The 12,514-nt window shown below is 41.2% G+C and overlaps 1 protein-coding gene across 3 annotated transcripts in view; it reads left to right on the top strand.

Annotated features, from left to right (window-relative positions):
* The window catches only part of C10H10orf71 (chromosome 10 C10orf71 homolog), a 58,286-nt gene extending 49,100 nt beyond the window's left edge, over positions 1 to 9,186 (top strand). For 2 of the 3 annotated variants that reach the window (XM_075257774.1, XM_075257773.1), the window contains one exon: positions 4,075 to 9,186. In XM_075257774.1, the coding sequence (XP_075113875.1) occupies positions 4,146 to 8,627 (4,482 nt within the window). In that variant the 5' untranslated portion in view covers positions 4,075 to 4,145 and the 3' untranslated portion in view covers positions 8,628 to 9,186. Of the gene's footprint in view, positions 1 to 4,074 lie in introns of those variants that run through there. The other variant, XM_075257775.1, reaches the window with a different exon arrangement.
* The last annotated feature ends 3,328 nt before the right edge of the window (positions 9,187 to 12,514 follow it).

Genomic DNA, 12,514 nt, shown 5'->3' with positions numbered 1-12,514 from the left:
GCACTGTCTATAAATTAAAACTATGCATAATTTAGTTTATGATAGAAAAATGTTTAGAAATAAATCCCCCTGCTGGAACGAAAATCTGTAAAAAATATTTTAAATAAAGAAAGACGCATTCGTGCAACTAAGTTTGATCGTGAAACTCAGTCTATGTGTTGGTCGGATTTATCTGTACTGCTAGGGGTCACCTCCCAGTTATATTGCATAGAATTAGCAAATGACCATAGAAGGTGAGGAAACATAACTAACAACAGTCTGACTTACCTCTCCTGAACTTTAACATGAGTCTTCATACCTTTTAAATTATGTCACAACACATAATGATGCATAATGATACGAACATAACGTAACCGATGAGGTCTCAGAGACTTAGAGGCTCAAGAGGCCCCAGAGTCCAAGAAAGGTGAATGACACTGGTAGTTATTTTTACTCACCTCCTCTGGGCCTCTGCTCATTATAATCAAAGTATTGTGGCCCTACCGATCCATGCTCCTTTCCACGGCTGCCTACATTTCTCTGTGCAATGTGCTAAATAGCGTCAACAATGCTGTTTAGTGATCTGATGTGGGATGCACAGGGCCCCCTGGAGGGCTGAAGGAGAAGCAGAGGCTGATTGTAACATTTCTGCCTGTTAAGGTCACTGCGCTACTGTCTGCTTGCATGCGGCAGTGCAGGAGGCGTATGCAGTTTAGTTCTTTGCTTAGAGTTTTTGGTTGTACTATGTGAACACGGCTCTAGTTCTCTAATTGAATTTGCACCACACCCGTCTTCTGCTCTTGTCTGCCTCAGTCCATGAAGTAGTTAAATTTGGTCTTGCCCTCTGATTGACAGCCTGCCTTCCTGTCAGGTCCATAGCGGGTTCATCCTCCCCTATTTAGTCTTGGCTCACATTGAGACTGGTGCCTGTTATTGCCTCGTGCTTTCTGGCTTTCTCTTGCTGTTTTGTTACTTGTATTCTGATTCTTGACCTCTGGCTTTCCCTATTGACTATTCTTTTGGATTTCAATTTTTACACTGCGTTGCTCGGCTGTTACTGGACCCTCGGCTAGCTGACCTCCCTTTGTTGTTGTTTGTCTTGTCTGAGTTTTGTGTTTCACATATATAGGAAGGGATCGTCTCTAAGTTGCTGCCTATTACCTAGGATCAGAGGGGCAAGAGGAAGGGACAGTGGGGGGCTTCAGCTTAGGGCTCACTGTCTCTTGTGCCCCTTTCTCCAGGTTTTCCAGCAGCTACTGGGGAATTGTCATCAAAGCAATTTCCTAACACTGATGTGGGAAGGATTAGGGATGAGTAAGTAAACAGTGGCCATTATTAGAGATGAGCGAACAGTAAAATGTTTGAGATTCGATATTCGTTTCGAGTAGCCCCTCAATATTCGACTACTCGAAACGAATATCGAACCCTATTATACTCTATGGGGGGAAAATGCTCGTTTCAGGGGTAGGCAACATTCGATCAAATTATACTTACCAAGTCCACGAGTGAGGGTCGGGCTGGATCCTCCGAGAAGTCTTCTCCATTCAGCTTCCCCGCGGCATCTTCCGGCTCTGAATTCACTCTGCCAGGCATCGGGCCTGGGCAGAGCCGACTGTAGAGCCGACTGTAGCCGACTGTAGAGCTTGTAGTGCGGGCATGCGCAGTCGGCTCTGCCCATGCCCGATGTCTGGCAGAGTGAATTCAGAGCCGGAAGACGCCGCGGGGAAGCTGCACGGAGAAGACTTCTAAAGGTAGGAGAAGAACCAGCGTTGATTGGCCGACTGTATAGCATTCAGCCAATCAATGCTGGTTTTGCATCGAACTTTTCCATTCGAATAGCGAGTGGTACTCGATCGAGTACGAGTATTTCGAATACCGTAGTATTCGATCGAATACCTACTCGATCGAATACTACTCGCTCATCTCTAGCCATTATCTGTTGGTGGCTATAGTGGAAGTTCTGCCACTGGTCTGGATGTAGGTTTTAAATTTACATAGTTATAAGATTTTCCTTATCTGTTTGAGCCTCTGTCATAAATTCCTTCATGATTGAATGTCTTTCCATTCAGAAAACAGACAACAAAACATTTTTCTGCTCCTTTGAAGTTATAGAATGATAAAAATTTTTACAGAAATGTGAACAGAGCCTTATAAAACAGAAGCATGAATAACTGTATTTCCTAAAAATTTTATTATCCAGACAGCTCAGTATTTTTTGTACTGTTTTGGCATATAGGGGTATGGTACTGTGGCTGTAAATTGGTACCCTTACATGGAGCAGCATATTCAGGTGACAGGTTCATTTTCAGGACACATGCATTTTTATTAGTCACTTAGACAGCTGCAGTAATTTATTGCAGTCGCCAGTTGTTCTGTTGTAGGATCTTAAAAGTCTACGCAAGCTATATAATGTTTTTCTAAGACTACTAGAAAGACTTGAGGGTGACGTATTTTCCCAGCCTGTGTGGACCTACTTCCAAATGTTGCCAAGTATGAGTTAGGTAGGTAGGCAGATAGAATGGTGTTTGAGATTGTAGAGTATGTGTATATAGAATGAGTCTAGAATAGAATAGCACAAAGGCAATGTACGCTACTTAACATTTGAGTGAGTTGGTTTTTTCATGTACAAGATTAGATACAGTAAGGGCATAGCTGCTCATATTACTACTTTCTCAGCTTTAGGGTTTTTTGCCAGGTCCATTAGTGTACAGTTATGAGATGAAGAATTGTTTTAAGTACTGTGGATACAAATCTTGGTAACTAAGTGGCACATCTTATTTTACTGTCATGGTTCAACGTTCATAAAACGTTTGGGTATAATTGTTCTCTTTTTTCTATCCAAATATAAAAGGATGTGACATTTTTAAAACAAAAAATGTAACCAGGTGCTTAGGGACCACCAGTAAAATTCATTCTGGAAACCCATGCGAATGTTACCTAAAACTTATTTGCAAGTTTCTTAAACATTGCCAACATACATACTTTCTTTTATTGTAGTAGCTTGATGCCTAGCCCTTGCCTCTGATTGTTCCTGTCATAGGGTTCTGTCTGTAGCTTGTTACCTGGATTTTGAACTAAGGCTGTCTTAGTTCTATAATCCAGTGATATGTGCCTACACAGCAGCAGACCTCAGGCAGCAGCAAGATGCTGCAGGATGATTGGTTATTGGGGTTGATTGGCCCCAGTCTGTATCTAGATGCTGTGTCTACAGTATATACTGAATAGTTTATTAAATATTCTAATCAATTTATTATGCCAATGCATAGTCTGGTTAAGATGCTGTAAGATGAATATCTTTATGAAGTACAGTGAATGTACAGTCCCATGCCAGGGTGAACTGAGGACAACTGAGGGATTCACCTGGTCGGTTGTGGTCTAGTCCGAGCCTTCCACTAAGTTATTCTCTCTTTCTTAATTTGGTGTTCACTCCCTGTCACTACAGAAGTTCCATCTTTAGAAACCAACAGAATCAAGATGGAACAAAAGAATTGGAAGATGCAGGAGCATGTGTCCATTTATAGCCTCTTCATGTTTATGTACAGTTTTGCTGCACTGTGACCTCTGCTTGTATTCTGCTCAAAGAAGAGTTTGCATCTTCTCAGAGCCCACAGTGAGTGTAAGGACTGACTAGGTGCTTTAATTATTGCTGATGGGATGCTAGAAAGCATCCTTCCTGATTGTTTCTGTTTCAGGGGTCTTTGTAGCTGCATCATAGTCTGAATTTGGAGGCCAGTGTCCCTTTATCTCCTATGTTATGTTCACTTGGGTTTTTTTTAGCTATTCATTTGCAATTTTATAGTTTCATCTGTATCCCCAGTCAAAATTTTCTCAGGCTTTCATTTATACAATACATGTGAAGGAATGGCGATTACTTACAATTAAACTCAAAATAAGTATTTGCCTTAGGGAAGGTAGGAATTGGAGATACAATGTCAAGAGTAATAAAATGAAACAATTTTTGTGTACTGCTCAGTTGTTATTTATAATAATTTGCTTTTATACTTACATATATGCCCTTTGCCCATAGTCCATTATTGAACTGTTAAATAATGAAATTCCCATTGAGTTTAATTTATTGTTCTTTTCTACTTGCAGGACGGACCCATTTGGAGCTGAGAGCATTTCATACAACTGCTGCCCAAATTAAAATAAAATAATTTGCTGACATGCTTCGTTACAAAAAACATAAGAGACAGGCTGATGGCTTAGGAACAAGTGTGACTCTAATGGATGACACAGACCGGGAGGTGAGCAGTTTCACAGACCGAGCATTTAGGAGTTTATGTGTTGCAGAAGAAGAACTATTTAATGATGTTCCTCATTTACCCTCCCCTATTAGAGGAATGCCACTTTCAACAAAGTACCATCTTGGAATTTTTAACCTTTCGGTCAGAAAAACTCAACCCTTGGCACAATTACCCACAACTCCACGCCAACGTGGGAAGTGGGCTCCAACATTCCAGCCTTTGCTCAACTATACAAAGGTAGGTGTGACTGATGTAAAGACCAACAACAAACTATGTGCCCCTGTGCCAAGAGGTTATAAGCAACGCTCAAAAGTATCATCTTTAATAAAGACATTTGATAATATTGAAAATGAGATACCAGATGGCTCTCCTCTACATACAAGACTCTTTGCTAAAGGTTCTCAAAGAGACATGGAGTCAAGTCCTATTAGTGAGACTGCAGAAAAAACTGATATTAGTAATGAGTCAATGATCGAACCCATCAATGCCGAAGATTCTCAACTTAATGAAAGTAACATCTTGCATAGGCGCACTGCTAGAGATGTTTTTCTGGAGTCTCAAACTGAAATATCTTCTCGGCTCTCAAGATCTCCAGCAATGTCTCCCAGATCACCATTAAGTGATCAAGGTAAAAAAATGGTGAAACAAAGGGATTCTCTTAGAAGGACAGCTTTTCTCCATAGTGAAAATAGTGCCTTCAAATCATGGAGTGATATCAACAAGAAAATGGTTGTAGGTGATGATAGTGACAGCTCAATACCAGGAACACCTCCAATTCCAAGATCAGCAACCCCTTGTTCACCATTACTTCAAAGAGCATTACCAGGAATGAAAACTAGAGAGGGAGGATTAGAATTAGGCTGGACTTCTCCTGCTTCATCAGTGTCTAGCAGCTATGATGCGAATCAAATGCTAAGAACTGTGCCCCCACTTCCTATCCGAAAACATACAAAACAGAATAAAGAAACTAACCAGAAAACTGCTAAAGCTCCACTAAATGTAAAAAATCAAGAAGTTGGGAAGACACATGAAGGAAATTCATCAATAAAAGAGCAAGTCAATTGGATGAATAAAGTCAATAAATCTCCAGAACAGGTGAAAAATGAAACTCCACCGAGTCATGAGGCAGAATTAAGTAAAGCATCCAAAGCTTTTGTGAAACAAAATGAAGAAGTACAAGCAAATATACCTTCCATAAAACAGATAGAAATGTCCGAGTCAACAAGCAAAGAAGAAACTAAGGAGACGGAGAAAGATAAACCACCCCCCGGAAGAATAAAATCATTAATACAACAGATTGAAAAAGAGACAATTAAAGAATTGGTGCCAGTTCACATTACGGAGAAAAAACAAAGTATTAGAGATGTACTAAAGGATGAATCTGTAGATCTACAATCGAGACTAGAAAAGTCACCACCAGTAAGTAGTGCTGTGTTAAATAATAATGATCATGTACCCCCATGGAGAAAAACAAAAAGCGGCAATAAAATTGTACCTGAGAAGATTCCAAATACCAGTTCGGCCAAGAGAGAGAATACTGATTCTCAATCTCATGAAAATGCAGCTGTATGTAAAGAAGATGTTCCAGAAGAAAAACCACCACCTTTTAACATCTCAAATCTTTTAACTCCCGTTATAAGAAGAAAAAACATCCAAGAAGCTCTCGAAGAAAACCTTGCAATTTCCCCTCCAACTACCATTAAACCTAAAGATCAAGACCAAAGAGAGATCCATTTATATCAGAAAAGAGATGATTATAAATCTAAAGCAACAAGTTTACTATTCAACTTGAAAGATATGAGAAAACGGGTGAAAAGTAGATATAATCCGGCTGTTACCACAAGAAACGGCTATGATAATCCTTTGACATCGGATGTTAAAATGCAGGAAGCGATGGCTCAGAATATTCCCTTACCAGAAATCAATAATTTGGCTCAGGAAACCGAAAGTTTAAATCAAAATCACTTTGCAGAAAATTTAAGTTTGACAAGAGAATCAGAAATCAAAAGTGACTTTGCTGGAAACGACTCTGAGAACTATTTATCCCTCAGTCCCATGGATCAGAGCACAGGACTTCAGAATGGACTTCAGAATGGACTTCAGAATGGAGAAATCCCTAAAGAAAAGGTTCCGGCAGAAGCAAATTTTATGCATGAGGAGAATGCAGCTCCTGTATCTCTCAGGAGTAGTAATGACAATCGTATGAGGAAAGAAATGGATTATCCATCACTAAGTCTATATAGCAAAGCAGATAACTATGTAGGCGGGGAGCATAGAGGGTATAATGAAGACCCCTTAGCTTTGCTAAAAATTACAGAAGTCAATTCTTTGCCAAAAAGAGAAAATGTAGGTGAAGAGATTATGTATAACGAATGTATAAATGTTGCTTCCGATCAACTCCTTCCTGTTTCAGAAACAAGTATGGACAATGTTCCAGCACAAGCAAGGCAACGTCTTCCATCCAAAGAGAATGAAAGTCAATGGGCTGTTGAGCACAACGAAAGTGAAAAGCAAGTGGTTAAAGAGGCAGAGGCCAAAGACATTTTACAGTATTTTGCTGTTAATTCTAGCAATGGAGTAGAAGGAGTAGAAAGCAATGGAAAGTCTGAAGTTCTAGACAGTCAGATGGAAAAGGATGAAGAAGTAGAGAAATTGACAGCTGAAACACCTAGAGCAGAGAGTATATGTGCGGAGGACATTAGTAGGCCGTCATCCATAACACCATTTAAACCAAATTTGTTCTGCTTAAAAGACAATAAAATTAAAGTTAAATCTTCTCCAGTTACAAAGTCAGTGAGACTTCGTCTGTTCAGGAGTCTCTCGGAAGATTGCTTGGTCTTCAACAAGCTAGAAGACAGTAGCTGTCCATGGAAGAGAGGAGACCTTAGAGAGACAAGAGAAAGCAATTGCCTAAGTACAGATATACTCAGTGCAAAGAATATGGAAATAAGTAAAGTGGATAAACATCAGAAGAACCTAATAGTAAGCCCTACATCAGAGACTTCAAACCAAGAAGCCATCAAATATAACCATATTGGAAGTCAAAATAAAGAAGCAGGTGACCAGCTATTGAAGGACATTTATAGTATTAATTCTGAGAGAAATAAGCCTGAAGTAGAAGAGCCACAGGCTATAAGCATGACTAAAGATAACAAGAGCATAAAATCCCCATGCTTCGAGGAGTCCTTCTTCCATCCAGTTGAAACTTGTGTCTCTGAAGTAACAGGGCCATCACCAGAATGTAACACTTTGATTGGGCACAACGTAAGTGAATCTATGAAAGAAATGGTAAATGGTGATCACATAAGTTCTCCGTGTATTGAAGCTGAAAATGCAAATTTTTCTCCCATTGATAATGGACTTTTGGAGTTTGAGGATAGTGTTGCTTTTACAGAAGATATTGCATGTTCCACCATAACAAGCCCCATGTCAGAGAGTGTGACTTGTTCCATCGTTGCCAGCCCCATGTCTGTAAATACACAAAGCTCGGGCTTCACCACAGCACTTTCTGCTTTTGAAGATATACCCAGCCCACCATCAACAAATGTAAATAATAGAAATGGAAAGTTTCATTTCCCACTGCCTGAACGAGTAATTCCAACAGACCCTGAGCCGAAGATTACCGACTTTACTAAACAGGAAAAGGTGCCACTTTTAGAATCACAGAAGATGTATGCAAAACCTCCAGCTGTACCCCCCAAAACAGAAAAAGCATTACGTCGTGCCAAGCGTCTGACCAAAAAACGTAGGAAGACAGAGGTTCCTCAAAGAGTCCAAGATGGGGACTTTCAGGAATCTGACGTTGTTCTAGATGTTGCTACACCTGGCAATGTTACACCAGCACTGCTTCCTGCACAATCGAATCATAAATTAATGTCATACACCCCCAGAAGCTTAGAGCATGAAGACATTGCTTCTGAGGCCTCAACACCATCCCTTCCACTTACCCAACGTAAAGTTCTTCAGGATCCTGATTCTGGTCAATACTTTATGGTTGACATCCCTGTTTACTTGCGCATCAAAACCTTCTACGATCCTGAAACTGGAAAATATCTGCAAATGTCCTTACCTCCATCCGAACGGCAAAGTCCAGCATTTGATATGTCCAACAGTCCATATACCATGTACCCAGGCCTTACTCCTGTACCTGTCTCATCCATCATATCATTTAAGGGAGGAGACCAGCTCCTGAATCATGACAATGTAAACACTTGTGAAAGGGAAAGTTTATGGAATGACAGAATGGAAGATCCTTTAAAAATGCATAATTTCATAAACTGTGATTCACATGACCAGAGAATGACAGGGACTCCACTGAGCATTGACAGAATTACAAGTAGGAGCTCAGATATTATCTCAATGAAGGATATAGATGACTTTGCAATGGAAGCAGTTTCATGAAATTGGTATTAACCTTTTAGAAGATGAAAAGCACAAAACCATAACGTATGGACATAAACAGGACATAAAGACTGATGTTGTACAGTCACTTAAATTCCACATTAAAATTGTTTGGTTTGAAGCGGTGCAACAAATAAGTAAAAGGCAATAAACAGCACATGTGTGAACACAGTGGATTCCAAGACTATGTACACCCAGCTCTCAGGACACCAAAATTAACCAAGAGTTTATGGTAATGTTTATTTCATGCATCACAAGAAATTTGTCAAGCAGTAAGTGTTTATCGTTTTTATAAGAGAAGGAAACCTCTTGTGACTTGGTGCTAAGGATAAGCTGTCTCAACATAGGATGTCCACTGTTCTAGAAAATTCACAAACATTTTTTTTCTTTGAAATGTGTATTTGCGTGATTCACTCCAGCACTAATGTAAACCCGAATAAGGGAAATATGCTGCAACCAAGAACACTTATGTTCCGTTGTATTAAGCAAGATTAAAGTGTATGTGTATTGTATGTTTACAGCCATACAAGTTGTATGCATATAAAATGCATTGATTTTCGGTGGATTGTGTTTCTTGAATTTCATAGGGTATGTTGCGTTGCAGATGATCTCAGAACAATAAAGTTTATGTGAGCTGCTGTCCTGAGGAAGTGCAGTTTTAATGCTATTAGTAATTCATCCCAGTATGTCATATCTAGAGATGAGCGAGTAGTATTCGATCGAGTCGGAATTCGATCGAATACTATGATATTCGAAATACTCATACTCGATTGAGTACCATTCGCTATTCGATGCAGAACCAGCATTGATTGGCCGAATGCTATACAGTCGACCAATCAACGCTGGTTCTTCTCCTACCTTTAGAAGTCTTCTCCATGCAGCGCCCCGCGGCGTCTTCCGGCTTTGAAATCACTCTGCCAGGCATCGCACCTGGGCAGAGCCGACTGTGCATGCCCGCGCTACAAGAAAATGGCCGCTTTGACTGTAAGCGGCCATTTTCTTGTAGCGCGGGCATGCGCAGTTGGATCTGCCCAGGCCCGATGCCTAGCAGAGTGAATTCATTGCCGGATGACAACGCGGGGACGCTGCGCGGAGAAGACTTCTCAGAGAATACAGCCCGACCCTCACTCATGGACTTGGTAAGTTCAGTTTGATCGAATGTTGTCTACCCCTGAAACGAGCATTTTTCCCCCCTAGAGTAGTAGGATTCGATATTCGATTTGAGTAGTCGAATATTGAGGGGCTACTTGAAACGAATATCGAATATCGAGTATTTAACTACTCGCTCATCTCTAGTCATATCCTTCAATGTTGAGTGTGAGAGCACATGACTCATTTTCTATGCATATTGTTTTCAACACTGGATGTAGTGATGATAGTAAACTTAAGAAGGTGTGATTCTGTACTTATAAACGCTTAACTTATTCTTAATTTGAAGTATCTAAGTAAGAAATTGAAAATAGAAAGTACAAGGTCCCTAAAGGTCACTTAGGTTTAGCGTACATGAACACAAACATGTGCATGGCCAGATTATTGAGAAAATGGCTCCAATGGCAACATGGATGGTATTTGTGTGTCATCCGTGCCCTCCATAGACACATTCATTTCATTAGTGAGTGTGGTCCACAAAATTGAAAAGACTTTTTCCCAGGGCCCATGGGTCCTTACACTGACATTATATTACACAGTTGTGTGTATAGGGCTTTAAGAAAAGAATGGGTCATTGTGCTAGACATTAAAAATATAGCTAACATATTGATAAAGCACACATTTGTATGTGTGTGGCCTAACCCAAAAGAGGGTGGAGGGCACAACTACCAATTTGAAGATTGTAGCCACTGACCTGTAACCAGTGATACCTCAAGCCCCAAAGTGGATGGATACTTAAAGGGGCTCTATCAGCAAAATCATGCTGCTAGAGCCCCACATATGCGTGTATAGCCTTTAAAAAGGCTATTCAGGCACCATAAATGTTATATTAAACTACCCCCCCCCCCCCCCCCCCGTTTTAAAATAATAACCTAAAAAAGAATGCGCTCTACTTACGGATCATGCACGCTGGGCGGGCATTCAGGGTGTGTCTTCATCTTCGTCCACGCCTCTTCTTCCTCTGATGTCCTCTGGTCCCGTCCTCCTCCGGCGCTCGCGAACGGACGTTGATAAAAAAAAAAATAGCCTGGGCGCATGCGCAGTAGCCGTAGTAGAAGCCGCATGCTACTGCGCATGCGCCTATAGGCTATTTTTTTATATCAGTGTCCGTTTGCGAGCGCCGAAGGAGGACGGGACCGGAGGACATCGGAGGAAGAAGAGGCGGGGACGAAGATGAAGACACACCCTGAATGCCCGCCCAGGGTGCACGATCCGTAAGTAGAGCACATTCTTTTTTAGGTTATTATTTTAAAACGGGGGGGGGGGGGGTAGTTTAATATAACATGTACGGTGCCTGAATAGCCTTTTTAAAGGCTATTCATGCATATGTGGGGCTCTATCAGCATGATTTTGCTGATAGAGCCCCTTTAAAGAATAAATTAAGCCTTGTTCCAGTGTTATGTCCCCCACAGAGCCCTGATCTCAACATCACTGAGCCTGACTGGGATTACATGAAGAGACAGGAGGATTTGAGTAAGCCGACATACATAGAGGATCTGTGGTTAGTTCTCCAAGATGTTTCGAACAACCTTCCTACCTAAACTGTGTACTAGTGTCCCTAGAAGAATTCATGATTGAAGGCAAAAGGCGGAGAGTAATGATCACATCAAATATTGATGATTTAGATTTCAACTTTGTTTACTTAATTATTTTAAGTAAGGCACAATTGCATCTTCCATTTAAAACAATAACAAACAAGATGGGAAAAATCCCCCTCCCTTGAATACTCTCGCCATGCTCCCCTTTTACAAGAACACCAAATTGAAGCAATTTATGCTGTGACTGGCATTTAAAAAGTAACAAATTACAGGTTTGTGACCTTTTTACACCATAAATCTAAAATAAGATTACACATTGGCATAATATTTTCTTTGGAATATTTCTTATATAGTGAAAAACGTATGGCCATGATAATATGCGTATGGTAATGCTTGTATATTTTATACATTTTTCACAGGTAAGCTAAACTTTACAATGAAAATCAAATTTTCAAAAATGCAATAAAAACCCAATATCCAAAGTGAATGTGTTCTAAGTCTACTCCTGAACCCTGGAAGCCATGGAAAGTAATAATCATTATTCCACTCAGTGTATGGGACTAGAAGTAGGTGGTTCTGTGAACTGTGCAGTGGTTGTGTCACAGTATACAAAGCTATCTGCTTCTGGCTCTGTACACTGCTCAGAGAACAGCTGATTGGTGTGGAGGCAGGGGTGAACCTACCCCTTTCGCCGCCCAAGGCGAACTACAGAAAGCCGCCCCCCCCCCTCCCCGGGAGGAGGGGGCGGAGCATAGGGGCGTGGCAGAGCGAAGGGGGAGGGGTTTGGCACCGTTCACAGGCAGAGAGCAGGCACGGAGAAGACCTGCTCTCTGCCTAAGCGTGAGGGGAGGCTGCTGGAGCAGCGCTGCTTCAGTGGCCTCCCCAATCCAGCGCTCGGTGCTAAGCCAGTCCAGGACAGCTTGTCAGGATCGGTCAGTAAGTGAGTTACTCCAACCGGTAACAGCCTATCATAAATAAAAAAAACAGCAGTAGCAGCTGTTGCCAGGCCCCCTAATGTCCTGGGCCCTGTGGCAGCCGCTACCACTGCTATCCTGGTAGTTACACCCCTGTTCCAGAGCTGCTACACTTTCAATACACAACTCTGGTGCTCTGGTGGGTTTTTTTCCCACAACATGAAGCAGTGTGTGCCATGGTTTTCTTACACTATCACAAAGAGAGGTCATTAATATAAAGTCTTGG

This window comes from Leptodactylus fuscus, chromosome 10 (assembly GCF_031893055.1).
Source record: "Leptodactylus fuscus isolate aLepFus1 chromosome 10, aLepFus1.hap2, whole genome shotgun sequence".
NCBI lineage: Eukaryota > Metazoa > Chordata > Amphibia > Anura > Leptodactylidae > Leptodactylus > Leptodactylus fuscus.
Note: the sequence above shows the minus strand (reverse complement) of the source record. Positions and strands in the feature narration are given on the sequence as shown.